At 41.9% G+C, this 16,410-nt stretch overlaps 1 protein-coding gene across 26 annotated transcripts in view; it reads right to left on the minus strand.

The window, feature by feature from the left end:
- EPB41L3 (erythrocyte membrane protein band 4.1 like 3) overlaps positions 1-16,410 on the minus strand; it is a 231,883-nt gene that overhangs the window by 35,458 nt on the left and 180,015 nt on the right. For all 26 annotated transcript variants that reach the window (XM_074987386.1, XM_074987411.1, XM_074987397.1 and 23 more), the window contains exons 7-11: positions 10,208-10,426; positions 9,822-9,909; positions 6,600-6,752; positions 3,417-3,514; positions 692-867 (exon numbers count right to left, since the gene is read on the minus strand). In XM_074987386.1, the coding sequence (XP_074843487.1) occupies positions 692-867; positions 3,417-3,514; positions 6,600-6,752; positions 9,822-9,909; positions 10,208-10,426 (734 nt within the window). The remainder of the gene's footprint in view (positions 1-691; positions 868-3,416; positions 3,515-6,599; positions 6,753-9,821; positions 9,910-10,207; positions 10,427-16,410) is intronic.

Genomic DNA, 16,410 nt, shown 5'->3' on the forward strand with positions numbered 1-16,410 from the left:
ATGGAGCAGAAATCAACGGAGAGCTATTTTTACAGTTCTCATCATACTTTGTTCTCCTTATACACCAGTAGCCAAACAGATGGGCACTGGTTCCAGGGCACAGGCAGTGTGCTGGTGAGCCAGGTGAACTGGCCAGGCCTTTAATCAAGAAAATAACTAGCCCATTAGCTTTCTAGTCCAGAGTTGACTACAGATAACTCACTGTTGATGGTACATTCAAAGGTCCTGAGTAACAGAGGAGAACTTCTTTTGAAAGTCAGTGAGACTTGGCAACTTAGGAGACTTGGTGACTCAGCTTTGAAAATCTTGGTGAACTGGGAGCTAAAGTGACATCAGAGCCTTTGAAAAATCTCACTCTGCTTGTTTAACTGGAGAGAGATGCATGGTGGTGTGATTATTTAGCATCACATAACATTTAGCAGAACCAAACTGTAAAACACTTTTTTGGTTCTCTTGCCTCATAAGACTTATGTTACAGGTTGTGCAGTCTTATTAAAAATAGGAGACAGGGCAATATTTATTTACAGGATATCTACTAAGAACAGAGAATCATCATGAATATACTTACAAGTCTCATTCAGCAGCTGAAAGGATATGAGATCACAAGAGATCTAGATCTACATTCTAGCATCGTCCTTTATTATTATAATTTGTGACAAACCTCTGAGGAAGGCAATTAAGAGGATCTTACCCCCATCTAAGCTGCGAGACATAGTATAACGTTTGCTGGAAGAACGCTCAAAGTAAGGGGCAGGACGGTCTATTAATGCACTGGCTCGTCTCGTCTGGGCTTGCGTTCTTCCACTATATCGGAATTTGGAACCCAGAGTAAGGAATTTCTTTGGTGGGGCCTCTGGTAACAACAGCCTAAAACACATGGAACGGTAAAAATATTATTCCAAACACAAAGCATTTATTTTGTGGATTAAAAAAAGGAAAATCTGTTTTCTGTGAACCTTTGTACAGATATACAGATGAATCAACCTATTGTATCCACCCTCCTCCCCTTATTTGATATGCCTTTGGGCACCTGAGGGATTTAGCATGTTGGAAGATACAACATGGCTTCTGCCAAGAACATGTTCTCTACATTTTATTACCCAGTTACGTAGCTAATAGTATATAGGAAAGCTGAATTTTTCACAAAAAGTCTTCACAAAGTCTTTGAGTGTATCTCTCCTTTTATTAAAATAAGAGAGAGCCCTCAGAACTGTTTTTCTTCTAATAATCAAAAAGAGAAACAAAGATTCCCCTTCTTGTCACGGAGTTGTACTGCAAAAAACTAATCCTTCCTTCATGAGGGGGAGGGGAGTATTGTATTTTTAACTCATATGATTGCAGAGAACTTTTCAACATGAATCAAAGGTACTCAGAGCAGATAAAAATTGATGACTTCAAATAAAATCAGATAATTTAATTTAAATTAGAATTTTTAAATTAAGTTAAATTCAGGTTTATTTTCAGCAAACCAATCTAAAATGAAACTGGAAACCCGTAACTTTTGTTAAAGCCTAAACTTTGTAGAGATATATTAAAACCATTTAAATTAAATACAAGAAATAATATGAAGAAACACGTTTGCTGCAAATCACAAAGCAAGTTCAATCCTTTCAAGTGTTAGACATCAAGGAACTGTGGTAGTTGACTGGCAGTGAAGGGCTAAAAGAGCTTGAGACAGCAGCAGCCACTTCTGCATCTGCAGAGAGACTGTATTTTTTCAGTTTATTCCAATAGTTTAGTTCAATTACTAGCTTATTCAAAGCTAAAAACAATTCGGAAATAAAGCAGAAAGGCTTATTTTCCTCTTCTGATCTATGAACAAAAACTAGATGTGAAAGGATAAGATCTATTACTTCTAAAATACTGAAGGATATGGTGACCAGAAACAACAATTTCAATTAATTAATTACACATAATTTTCCTTAGTTTTAAACACAAAAGATGTTTTAATAATCTTTTTCTTTCATGTACTGAGAAATTTAAGGTTATATAATAAAAAAAAATCAAAATGCTGGTTTTGTGTGCTTTTATTTGTATTTGAATTTCCATTCCAACAGCACAGGGCACAAATCACTAGTAAAAAATTAATAATCTCGAAAAGAAGTGTTTCATCTGCTATTTTCCAAAACAACAAATACAGAAATTTAAAAAAACAGGGTGAATATAAGTTTTACAATTGCTTAAATATATATAGATATAGATATATAATTTTATAAGATTCTTATTTTAATGTTTACCAGCCCCTGAGAATCAGCCTATCCTTGGGAAAACAACGAAAAAGTACTAATGCAAAGCACAATTAAAATCCATCATTTAAATCAAGATTTCCTGCCTGTTGGTTTAAATCAATCTACCCTGCTAACAAATGCAACAATATCTACCTGAGTCTGTGGAGAGTCCGAAAAAACAATTTTCAGAAGGTGTGAAATGTCTCATTTATTTTACTCCTGTTACCTTAAAATGTAAAGGTGTCAGCATAGGGTGGGATTTTTCAAGAGAACTCAATGGAATTTGATGATTTTCAGTGGGAACTGGACGTATGCCTTTGAAAATCCCACTCTTGCAGGTCAACTTTACTCACTGCCCCATTACTTCTTAACTTAGTAAAAACATTTGGGTAGTGTGCTCACCCCAGGTTCCCAACCTATCTCCAGTATTTTCAGATCACAAAAACCCTAGTCTACCTTCACAGAAGTGAAATTCCTCAGATGTCTATGCCACATTAAATAATGAATATAGGATGAGTACAAAAAGTTGATGCAAACATCTACATAGGTAGTCCAAGAATCACAGGAATGATTGATTTCTGCAGTTTCGTATTTAATTTGAATAAAAAATAACATTAATTTTTGATTAGGTCTTCAAAATTTTTGCCAGTTGCCATGTAAGGTGTGTGTGAGAAAGAGAATGGATTCAGAAATTATGAGCCCAATTTTCAATCAGCCCATTAACTGTACATGTTAGACAATGGTTAGCTGATAACATCACTGTGCATATAAAATGAAAAATAGCAAGCTGGCAGTGAAAATCATGTGATATTTTAAGATCCAATATTTTCTAGCCACAGTTGAAGTTTACAAATACTTTTGAAATAGCAACAAGAAGTCTTGTGGCACCTTATAGACCAACAGATATTTTGGAGCATAAGCTTTTGTGCACAAAGACCTGTTTCATCAGATGCAAGCTTATGCTCCAAAATATCTGTTAGTCTATAAGGTGCCACAAGACTTCTTGTTGTTCTTAAAGCTACAGACTAACACGGCCACCTCTCTGATATTTGAAATAGCAGTCCTTTTCATCTATAGCTCCAGATCAGCAATCAGAAAGGCAATAAGATATCAAGCCATTTGGCCTGTTAGAACATTTTTTTTGCCCAGGCTTTATTCTCAAGCTTTACTGATGGAAACCCCACATACCTGAAAAACGTGTGATGTTCAACACATACTTTCCATAAACGCTTTGCAGCACGATGATTTGGCAACTTAAACCCAATAGTGCTTTCAAACTGCTCAAACTAGGTAGAAAGAAAGAAAGAGTAGTTATAAATGTATAAATATTTGAACACCAGAAAGCACCCCTGTCATCATGTTACCTACCTCCTGACTCATACATGTCACAGAATTTCCCTAAATTAATTCCTCTTCGACATAGAGTGGCTCTTATATAAAAGCAGCTAACTGAATGAATAAATTAGCACTGCAACAATTGGTAAGTTGTGCTGTTGGTTCACCATCTGCAGTGTTAAAATTTTAAACTTATATCCAAATCTGAATTTGTCCAGCCTCACTTCCAGGGTACTAGATTCTGCTGCTAGTGAGGCATGTTGTCTTTATCATGGAATCACAGAACTGGACGGAATCTCAACAGGTCATCTAGTCCAGTCCTCAGCACATATGGCAACACTAAATATTATCTAGACCATACCTGACAGGTGTTTAACCTCCTCTTAAAAAAATCTCCAATAATGGAGATTCTGCCAACTCCCTAAGCAATTTATTTCAGTGGTTAAATACCTTGACAGCAAGGAATTTTTTCCAAACGTCCAACTTAAATCTCCCTTGCTGCAATTTAGGACCATTGCTTCCTGTCCTATCCTCAGAGGTTAACAAGAACAATTTATCTCCCTCCTTCTCGTAACAAGATTTATGTACTTGAAAACTGAACTTCATCCTCACTTTTCCCTTCTCCAGACTAAACAAACCCACTTGTTTTCTATCCTCCTTCATAGAGCTTTAATCAGTTTTTCCCCCCCTCTTCCCTTGAGTTTCTCCAATTTGTCCACATTTTTTCCAAAATGTGGAGTCCAGAACTGGACACAGCATTCCAAATGAAGCCTAATCAGAGCAGATTGGAGAAGAAGAATTACTTCCACTCACAACACTCCTCCCTATACATCCTAGAATTGTTTGCTTTTTTTTGCAAGTGTTACACTGTTGAATCACATTTAGCTTGTGATCAAGTCTGAGCCACCCCACCCCAAATCCTTTTCCCTCGTACTCTTCCTAGACAGTCATTTCCCATGTGTAGCCAATTGCTCCTTTGTAAGTAGGGGTACACTGAATTTGTCCTTACTGAATTTTATTCTGTTACCTTCAGACCATTTCTCCAGTTTGTCAAGATACAGTTTCATGTTCATTTTTTCCACCCATATCATTTCATCATCTGTACAAATATATACACACACAGTCTCCAGATTCCTGTTTGCAAATCCCAGCTTGAGGGGTGACTGAATAATCTGCTTGGAATTTAGATGAGAAATGGGAGTTTACTGATGAAGGTGGCTGCTCTGTAGCACAGAACAAAACTTTTAAAGCAAGGGCTTGGGAGAGTTAGGAAAAAGAATATTGTGATTGGTGCCTCTCAACTATTTGTTGCTCTAATGCAGGCATGTCAAACGCAAAGCCTACTGAGGGCTGCACAAACAAAAACAGAGTTTTCAGGGCCACCAAAGACAATGTACTTCTATAAAAAAATTGTTATGATTAATTATTAGAAATTAGGTTTTACATATATGCAATTTTTTACTCTAAGATGAATGTATTTTAGACAAGTGAACAAAGTTCAATTGGGTCAAAAAAAGGGGGGGGTGAAGGAAATCAGAAAATAAAGGTCTATTACTGTCAAGAAGTATGTCAAGATCTGTCATACACTGAAAACCCTTACTGCAGTCCTATACTAGTGTGTTTCACACTCCGCCAAAACAATGTATTTTGATTTTCTACTAATAGAGAAAAACCCAAACCTTTCCTGCTGTGGTTCTCCCTCTGGAACAGAGAGAGAATGCTTCATAGTGCCAGAAGGTACAATGCTAGTTTTCCTGCTCTTTGAGCCCAAGCTACCACTAAATGCACGTTTCTGACTGATTACATCTTGACAGCAATCTCTAAGGTGCAAGGCAAATACAGGTAAAATTAAAGGCTAAATTCCGAGCAGTAATAAGACCGCAGTCACGCAGTGGAAGGTTATCGGCTTATCCCTAGTGATAACCAGCCCTATGCACTTCAGCACTGGTACCACAAAGCAGTGCGAGACACAGCGGGGGGGCGAGCAAGGGCAGACAGGAGCCGTGGCAGAGAAGGACCAATGCACTCGGGCTGCAGGGAAAGATGGGAAGAGCTGCAAGAGACATTAACAAGGCAGCTCTCCCCACAGTGGGCAAATCCCTTGGAAGTGGCTCCCTGAGAGCAGGTGGGGGACACAAGGAAGACACCCTGGCCTGTTGCAAGGAGCCAGGTGGGCAGCCTGGGGGGCACTGCTCACTCCGGGCTAACAGCAGCCGCCATCCACTGGGGTGAGAAAACATCTGGATTTTCTGAGAGTAGCCTGGGGTGAGAAAGCGTTCCCTGGAACTGACTTGGGCTTCAGAGACTACTAGGATTCTGGAGATGTATAGGAATTGGATTTAGTAAATGAGAGTGAGAAACGTTTGGCTAATCTCGCTCTATGAGGTCGAATTCAGTCAAAATTGAATGAGAAGGGTTGAAAGGGCTTGTGGTGGATGCTATGCATTTTATCCAGCCACCAGAGGGCATTCTTTGTACAATAGCTCGTAACTTCAAGCCTTTCAGAAGATGAAGTGTTGTAGATCTGAAACCACTACCATCCTTACCACCAACATGACTTGTAGATAGATATTTCATGCATTTGATTTAATATTCCATGACATCTGCAAAACACTGAAAAGTGTGGTCAAGATGCTCCTCTGACTGTGAAAGGAGCATGGATCCCAGTTTAAACCATATATAATCTCTGGCCAGCTACAGAGATAAGCACCCAATAAATTAGTATATTTTAGCCATATATTATTCACAGTCATAAAACATGTATCAAATGATATATGAGAGTGTTCTGTTTAACTTCAGCAGGACAAGTTTATCCTTCATGTTATTTCATGACCCAGAATGTATTTTAGACATATTTTAAATAAGTCATTTGCCTAATCTTCCTAAGAAAGGGGGAATAATTCAATATAACTTTAAAAATATAGAGGAAAAGTATTGCAGCAAACTTATGAACAATGACAAACTAATCAACCCAAGAGATCACAAGGTATTTTGAATAAGTTTCATTTAATAGAAAACGTGTCAGGGTCTGCTTACCTCTCCTGGTCGGATTTTGATGTAGAAATTGTTCCTCTTGTATGAAATTTTCAGAACCTTCGGCCAGGCAAATCTATTTATTCTGAGTCTGTCTCGATATATTAAGAGACCACTTGCACAAACTCCTAACATGATTTCAACTCCTTCAGAATCCTGAGGGGGAGGGGAAAAAAAAAAAGCAATATATTTTCAAAAGGGGAGAAGGAAAACAACCAATTTCCAGAGTTCTTGTTAGTCATATTCTTATTTAAGGTATGTATTTGAACTGTGTTACCTCTGGTTATACAGTGACCTTAGTTTACTAACTGCTCATATTTATACAAAGAGCTGTAAGGTACTATATCTAACATCATCATATATAAACAAGATGATAGATTTTACTGAATGTTGACTTCTCCAAAAGACTCCAAAAGGGGGAGGGGAAGACAGCATAGGTGATTTAACTATATTGATAATTACTTTATTAAACAGTATTACCTCCCAAATGCCATAAATACAACCATGAAACTGGGAGCGGTGAGGACATTTCTTTACTATCCTGTTTACCGTACCCTCTCATCATCATGATTGTTGGTCTTACGCATTTTCAAATCTATATTGTCCTAAGGTGATTTATTTATGTGGTTGCACCTATGCACACCCAATACCCTTCCTTTCTCATTTATCTGCCAATGTAAATGAATGCACAAATAGCAAAAGGGGGAAAAATGGATTTTAAATGGAATGGTTCCTTAAAAATCTTTGCTTATGGTGTTTGTGCTGTCACTCATTTTGACCGAGAAGCCTGGCTACAGGTCATTTTCTCAGGATTTTGTAGAGGTGTCAGAAGAAATCTTAGAAAAATAGTCTAAAAAATACTCTTTGGTATTTACTATTACAGCAGCATGCAACTGGAGATTTGTCAGCAATTCATTTCTCATTAAATTTTTTCATTTATCTTATTAACTGTCATTGGAAACAAAAAGGTTATTGCTTTAAACTTGGATGTTTTTCTCAAATAACACCTATTTTAAAACAGTTTTAAGATAACAGCAATCTGACAACAGGTCTTACAAAAATTATTATATGACAGTCTTGAAACCAATGAATTGACTTCCTTTTGTTCTGCTAGCAAATCACTTGTAACAGGTATACTGACAGTCTGGGTGCATTTTAAGATTAACCAAAAGATCAGAGGCATCGTTAATTTGGATGTAAAGGACAAATGGTTTGAAAATTCTGCCACAGTTCAAAAACTGTTTATGTGGAATTTTAAGGTGAGATATACAAGAACCAGACAATGTAGAAAAGGCGCAATACTGCACCATGAAGGACAGATCAGTAAAGGATACTGCAATAAAATTCACAAGGTTCCTCAGACTAGGGATGTACTACCCAAAAACAAAACTTAGTGCTGCAGTGCATTTCAACAATTCATTCTTCTAAGAAGAAAAGAAACGTTTCAACAGACTGAGCCAGATTTTTTTTAAAAAAGGCTTCAGGTCCATATCAAAAATGCACACACAATGTGTCACATGAGAGAGATGAGTTCACATTGTGTTTAAAGAGAACAAGTTTTTTTCCTGAACTTTAACTTCTGTAACTGCATTCAGGCTCACATCCTGCAACCTATAGTCCACAAGCAATTCTGCTGATTTAAATGGGAATATATGAGGAACATGTTATTATGCAGCATGAATACAAATGGCAGACTCTGGCTTTTAGTATACGACTGAAGAGATCACCCAAGACATCTCTATAGAGCAGCAAGGTCAGCCACACTGGAGAGTACAGTACACATACTTGTACAGTGCAACATTTGTAGGTAGCTTACATAATTAAAATATTAATTCCCATTTATAAACACAACTGGCAATCCAGTTGTCAGGGAAAATGCTAATTTCCTTAATTAAGGAACACAGTAATTAACTTAGTGATTGTTTGAAGCCTTAGTTCAGTGATGCAGCTTTTACTGTAGCTTCTCTAAATAGGAAACAGCTTTGCGGTAATTACGCATCAACTTTACTGAAAGCTTTGCCCTGATCCTTTTAGTTTTTCATACTCTGTCAGATAAAACTGGGTAAACAAAGTCTTTGTTGCACAGAACAGGTGACTTCAACAGTTGCACTCTTCTAGTTACCATCATTTCTCCAATATAACACACAATTTTTGAGAGCATAACTAGACCCTACTGCAAAGTACCTGTAACTTCTGGTATTGAAGATCAAAATAACTTGCACAAAAACCCACAAATGTTCTTTACTGATCTCCCTGTGAGCAATGTGGGATGTTTAAATGCCACTTAAAAAAAAAAAAAAGGAGTGACATTTCCTATTCCAGTTTTAGCATTGCTCCAAATGTCCCTCAAGATTTTGGACATATATGCATATATACAAGAGTACACTGAGTCATAACAGCATTTACAGTTTCAGTGCAGGCAATTAATAGACTACAAAGGATTTTCTTGCATGCTGTAATACACATGCATAATTCCTATGAAATGCCTCATGCACATGGATGAAGGCCCTTTCAAATTCCAAGCAGCATATTTATTTCAGCTGCTGAAAGGTTCTGATGCAGAATGAAAATGGCTCCACAGTAATTCGACCTTCACGAAAAAGGTGGTGCTCTTCGAAAGCTCTGGCTCTTTTGTCCAACAACAATTCACCAAGGACTTTAACTGACTTCACTCTACACTTGCTAGAATCTATTAACTGTTTTCTGAATAGCAAAATAGACACATTAAAAAATAAATAAAAAAACAAGAATCTCACAAAACTATTAAATGACTGGAGAGCTCTCATCAACCATACTGAGTGAGTACCTCTTGATCTGTGAATGTACCTATGCTAGCTGATGATTTGAGAGACAGTTTAATCACAGGAGATTGATTCCAAGAGAGTTCTTATTCATATCATTACCAATATGATTAAGTTGCAATATGGTTAATAAAGTGCTTCTCAGTATTTCTGCAGTGTTATCTGCTTGTCTAGATAAAACACCATAAGTGACTTTATTAAATTGGAAAAATTCAGCTAAATGGAGTAACAATCAATCATTGCCCAGAGGTCTTCCGATAAACATGCATGCATATTCTTCAAACCAATCCAATCAATGGTTTTGAGGTTCACTTTATGAACATTTTGTCAGATTACAACTTGAAAAAAAGAGGTGGTCAAAACTGAGAAGAGATATGGAAACAGGCCCAAAATATGAAACAAAGTTTTTAATTGTAGGCCCCACCTTGGCATGATGTAGATCCACGCCATACATGGATAGTTTTTTGGCATTCTCCAAGAAATGCATCTCAGCCTCTGCAGGTGTCATTCCCCTGAAGAAAAACAATCATTGCTAGTATCAGTTTTGAGCAAGCTAATAGGGAGTAAACTACAATACATGAGAAACATTCTAGCAGAGTTTAGCTAGCACCCATTACACACTGTATGTCATTATCTTCCATGCTAAATAACGTTTTTCTTGTTAGCAAAAGTCTTGCTCTTCCAGAAGACCTGCACAGAACTGTCTTCCCTCAAAACAAACTTTCCAGCAGATTCTAATATTTGACAAGGAGGAGGCTCAAGCTCTGAAGTTAAGTGGAAGCTGAATTTTATATAATTTCTTCTGCTCACCTGTGGCTCTTGTGAAGCTCAATTACTTTGTCTTCCAGTTCTTTAGTATGATTTGGTGCAAATCTGAATTCACTGACATAATCACTCCCATACTCATCAGGATCATAATCTCCAAGTTCTGACTGAACCGTATAGGACCCCAAGAGAGCAAGAGTGACAAAGGAACAAGGCAGCCGTCCAGACACTATGTCATCTCTCAGCTGCAAGCAGAGGTAGTACCTACAATAAATAAGAACATGAATTGGTAAGAGATCTTCCAGCACTTTTAGAGAAAATGAGGTGGTTTGGTCATTAGTAGCGATTCCTGGGTTCTTTCCCTGACTCTTCCACTGATTTGCTGTGAGTCCTTGATCAGAACACCGAATTTACGCCCAAGTTTTTCTCTGTGTAAAATTGGGATAAATAACATTTGTCTATGTAACAAATGGGTGCTAACTCTGAAATAATTAATATTTATAGAACATTTTTTAGAGCGGTTGATGTAACAGGCTCCTTTCTGTGTTTAACAACTATAGTGCAAGTTACAGAGAAGATTCTCCACTGGGTATTAAATATGCCAAGGTATTCACTGTCATACAGATATCTTGAGCAACTCATCTTACTTGATTTATAATAATCTGTAAAAAGCCAGGCCTCACCAGCTCGCAGCTCTCTCTATAAGAAGGGAGCTCCCAGCGAACAGGGGGCAGCAACTAACAGGGAAGGGAGTTTGCCTCTGGGAGTTCGCCGAGGGAGGAGCCCCGTGTTTGTTGTCCTTTTCAGGTATGATGTTCCACCTGTGCCCTGCAAGGCAGCACTACCAGGAAAAGAAGTCTCTGAAGAGAAGAGCCTGAAGAGCAATGGGGGAAGGTGGACCTGGGGGCAGAGGGGCCAGTGCAGTGAGGAGGGCGGACATGGGAGCAGATGGGGGTAGTGGGTTGGGGAGGGTCCTATGGTGATGGTAGCTGGAGGCGGGGGCGAAAGGTGGGGAGGAGGGTCCTGGGGATATGAGATCATGGCTCCACGGGGAGCTATGGTGATGTGGTAACAGGGAGGTATGAAGTAGTGGGATCCTTAACCACATTCTCCACACCCCACTGCCTTGTGGGTTATCCTGTGAAGGAGAAAGGCTAAGGGAGTAAACCCTGACAGAAAATCCGGAGTGGAGTCTGAAGGCAGTTCGGTGTCAACTTCTGGCACTGTCCCGGCAACTCCTGCAGCTGAGCTGGTACCAGACGTGGAGGTTATCCTCTCCTTTGGACTATATCAGTAAAGCCGAGAGGGGGACACTGGTGTCTGGGCAGCCCAGAGTCTCCATAATAAGTGCCCAGGCTTGCGCCCGGAGAGGTACTCCGGGATTGCTGAACAGCGTTGCATCAACACGGGAGGCAACAGATCCCGGTTATAAGCTCTTGCTCAACTGGCGTAGAGAATGAGCGCCAGGGGTTGCCTTCGACGGTGGGAGAGATCCTCTCATCTCACTGGACAGTCACCGCCCAGCCAATAGGGTACTGTCCTGCCACAGTTCACCTGCCTCGCTGGGTGTGTGAGGCTTAAGGTTCCTGAACCTGACAAGTGACTGAAATTTGGGCGCCAGACAAACCAATAAGAAAATCAACAAGAAGTGAGAAACATCAACAATTTAAGCTTGCTTGCTGGAATGTGCGGACCATGCTGACTGAAGATCTTCAGGCCATCAGTAACACCCGAAAGACCGCTGTCATCAACGAGAAACTGAAGAGGCTCCGAGCCGATATCGCTGCACTGCAAGAGATGCGACTCGCAGATTCGGATCTCTAAAGGAAAAGGACTACACCTTTTTCTGGCAGGGTAAAGCCCAAGAAGAACCCAGAGAGCATGGTGTTGGCTTTGCTGTCAGAAACACCCTCCTACAAATGGTGGAATTAGTCATGGACGGATCAGAAAGACTTCTTTGGATCACGCTTCAAACTTGTGCCGGTTCTGTCCACCTGATCAGTGCTTATGCTCCAACCCTGTATGCCACACCAGGGCTGCGTCTACACGTGCACGCTACTTCGAAGTAGCGGCAGTAACTTCGAAATAGTGCCCGTCACGTCTACACGTGTTGGGCACTATTTCGAAGTTGAAATCGACGTTAGGCGGCGAGACGTCGAAGTCGCTAACCCCATGAGCGGATGGGAATAGCGCCCTACTTCGACGTTCAACATCGAAGTAGGGACGTGTAGACGATCCGCGTCCCGCAACATCGAAATAGCGGGGTCCTCCATGGCGGCCATCAGCTGGGGGGTTGAGAGATACTCTCTCTCCAGCCCTTGCGGGGCTCTGTGGTCACCGTGGGCAGCAGCCCTTAGCCCAGGGCTTCTGGCTGCTGCTGCTGCAGCTGGGGGTCCGTGCTGCATATACAGGGTCTGCAACTAGTTGTTCGCTCTGTGTATCTTGCACTGTTTAATGAAAGTGTGTCTGGGAGGGGCCCTTTAAGGGAGCGACTTGCTGTTGAGTCCGCCCCGTGACCCTGTCTGCAGCTGTGCCTGGCTCCCTTATTTCGATGTGTGCTACTTTGCTGTGTAGACGTTCCCTCGCTGCGCCTATTTCGATGTTGGGCTGCGCAACGTCGAAGTTGAACATCGACGTTGCCAGCCCTGGAGGACGTGTAGACGTTATTCATCGAAATAGCCTATTTCGATGTAGCGTGCACGTGTAGACGTAGCCCAGAAGTAAAAGACAAGTTCTATGATGTGCTTAGTGCTGCTGTAGTGCAAATACCTGCTCGTGAACAACTGTACATCTTGGGTGACTTCAATGCAAGAGTTGGAGCTGACTGGGCCTCATGGCCTTCCTGCTTAGGACACTTCGGTGTGGGAAAAATGAATGACAATGGACAGCGTCTCCTTGAACTGTGCATGTACCACAATCTGTGCATCAGAAACACATTCTTCCAAACGAAGCCACAGCACAGAGTGTCGTGGAGGCACCCACGCTCGAAGCACTGGCATCAACTAGACGTGGTCATCGCTAGGTGTAATAACCTCAAAAACATCCTTCTGACATGCAGCTATCATGGTGTTGACTGTGATACAGATCACTCGCTAGTTTGCTCCAAGCTCAAGCCGAGACCCAAGAAGCTGTACCGCTCTAAACCTGCTGGAAGGCACCGCATTGACGCCAGAAAGATGGCAAACTCTGAGAAAGCTGAAAAGTTCGGAGACCCCCTCCAGGAAAATCTGTGCAGTGGCCCTGAGGGCGCCAATGCGACATCCAAATGGCAACATCTGAGGGATACAGTTTACAACACAGCCTTGTCGGTGTTTGGAAGAAGAGCTAGAAACACGAACAACTGGTTCGAAGCTAACTCCAATGAGATGATTCCAGTCATTGAAAAGAAGTGCGCTGCACTCCTGGAGTACAAATGCTCACCGAGCCAGAGTACCCAGCAAGCACTTAGAGCGGCCAGAAGAACAGTACAGCAGACAGCCAGGCGCTGTGCCAACAACCACTGGCTCCAGCTATGCAGCAGCATCCAGACCTGTGCTGACTTTGGTAATCTCAGAGGAATGTACGAGGGTATGAAGAAGGCATTAGGACCCAGCCAGAACAAGATGGCACCTCTGAAATCCAAATCTGGTGAAGTCATCACTGACAAAGCCAAACAGATGGAGCGCTGGGTTGAGCACTACTCCGAGCTGTACTCACATGAGAACGTTGTGGTTGACGCAGCCCTCGATGCCGTCAAGCTCCTACCAGTAATGGATGAACTGGATCAAGAACCAACTGGGGATGAACTGAAGAGAGCCATTGACAGCACTGCAGTAGGAAAGGCCCCTGGCCAGGACGGTATACCACCAGAGGTAATCAAGTGTGCCGCGGACACACTCCTGGAACCCCTACATGAGCTACTCTGCCTGTGCTGGAAAGAGGGTGAGGTTCCACAGGATATGTGCGACGCTAACATTGTAACGTTGTATAAGAACAAAGGAGACAGAAGCGACTGCAACAACTACCGTGAAATCTCCCTCCTAAGCGTCACTGGTTAACTGTTCGCTCGCATCATCCTTGGCAGACTCCAGAAGATTGCTGAGAGGGTGTACCCCGAATCGCAGTGCGGATTCCGCGCAGAGAGGTCTACCGTTGACATGGTCTTCTCTCTAAGGCAGCTGCAGGACAAGTGCAGGGAGCAGAGGAAGCCACTCTACATAGCCTTCATTGACCTGACCAAGGCCTTTGACTTGGTCAGGAGGGACGGTCTGTTCAAACTGCTCCACAAGACAGGCTGTTCTCCACCGTTACTCAAGATGATCCAGTCATTCCACGAAGACATGAGAGGAACCATCCAATATGACGGCGCATTTTCGGATGCTTTCAGAATCAGGAGCAGCGTCAAACAAGGACGCATGCTTGCTCCGACATTATTCGGGATCTCCTTCACACTCCTCCTGAAGCATGCCTTTGGATCTTCAACAGAGGGCATCTTTTTGCACACTAGATCTGATGGGAAACTGTTTAATCTTGCAAGGCTGAAAGCCAAGTCTAAGGTGCAGGAAGTCCTCATCAGAGACATGCTGTTCGCAGACGATGCTGCTGTACTGTCTCACACAGAAGACCAGCTTCAAAAACTGCTGGATCAATTCTTCAAAGGGTGCAAGGACTTTGGGCTTACCATCAGCCTAAAGAAGACAAACGTACTCGGTCAGGATGTTGCTGAATCCCCATCAATTAGCATTGACAACTATACGTTAGAGGTCGTCCACGAGTTTGTTTACCTCGGGTCCACCATCACTGACACCCTGTCGTTGGACACTGAGCTAAACAGGAGGATAAGAAAAGCGGCCACAACTCTGTCCAGACTCAGCAAGAGAGTGTGGAATAAAAACAAGCTGTACACTCACACCAAAATGCAAGTCTACAGAGCCTGCATCCTCAGCACCCTCCTTTATGGCAGCGAGACTTGGACCCTGTATGCCTGCCAGGAAAAGAGGCTGAACGTCTTCCGCTTGCGCTGCCTCAGGCGCATCCTTGGAATATCATGGAAGGACACAGTGACCAACACCGACGTTCTCGAGCAAGCTGGAATCCCAACCATGCACACCCTCCTCAGACAGCATTGGCTCCGCTGGCTTGGCCACGTCCACAGGATGAATGATGGAAGGATTCCAAAAGACATCCTGTATAGTGAGCTAGCCTCTGGCAAAAGACCTCCCGGATGCCCCCAGCTGCACTACAAAGATGTCTGCAAGAGAGACCCCAGAGAGGGAGACATCGAGCTGGACAACTGGGAAGAACTAGCAGATGACCGCAGCAGATGGAGGCAGGAGTTACACAAGGGCCTTCAGAAGGGCGAGATGAGGATCAGACAGCTAGCAGAGGAGAAGCGAGCACACAGAAAGCACAATAAGGACTTGCCAGACACCCACCACATCTGCAAGAGATGCAGCAAGGACTGTCACTCTCGTGTGGGCCTTCATAGTCACAGTAGACGCTGTAAATGAAGCCCTCAGTTGAAACTATAAAGGGCACGATCCATAGTCTATGCAGACTGAAGGATACCTACTACTAAAAAAAGATTTTTAGAAATATCAAGGAGTCCAGTGGCACCTTAAAGGCTAACAATTTTATCCTGGGGGATGCTTTTGTATGTTGAAACTCACTTAATCAGACACATGAAGTGAAAGACAGTAGGGATACAGAGATGGGAGCATTGCATCAGAGTTAATTCAATCAGAAAGTGCATGTGGATAAGAAGGTGAAAATAATTAAAGTGGAAAATTATTTATTGTAAAGACAGCCATCCTACTCAGGCCCATTCTGATGGGCTACGCTGTATTACAGAGATCTTTCAAAAGAAGCCCTTCCAGAAGATCTCTTCCGAAAGAAGTTCTTTTGAAAGAGTGCACCCACACATAAAATAAGCGGATCGAAAGAGCAATCCACTCTTTCAAACGACAGTGTCCATACAGCCCCCTGCTGCTTTGAAAGAACGGGTCAGGGACTGAAAAATCAGGTGCCACGAGGACTGCTCTTTTGAAAGAAGGGCCCTGAGGAGCATCTACACAAAAGAAGCTTTCAAAAGAAGGCATTTTTCCTGAAGTGGGAATGGAAGAGCACATTCAAAAGGAGTGCCATGTTATTTCGATTTACTTTCCAAAGAACGCTGGGTGTGTGTAGATGCTCCACGGGATCTTTTGTAAGAGCCCTTTCTTTTGAAAAATCTTTCAAAAGAACTTGCTAGTGTAGACGCAGCCATGCTG

The sequence above is a fragment of the Carettochelys insculpta genome, chromosome 2 (assembly GCF_033958435.1).
Source record: "Carettochelys insculpta isolate YL-2023 chromosome 2, ASM3395843v1, whole genome shotgun sequence".
In the NCBI taxonomy this organism is placed as follows: Eukaryota; Metazoa; Chordata; order Testudines; family Carettochelyidae; genus Carettochelys; species Carettochelys insculpta.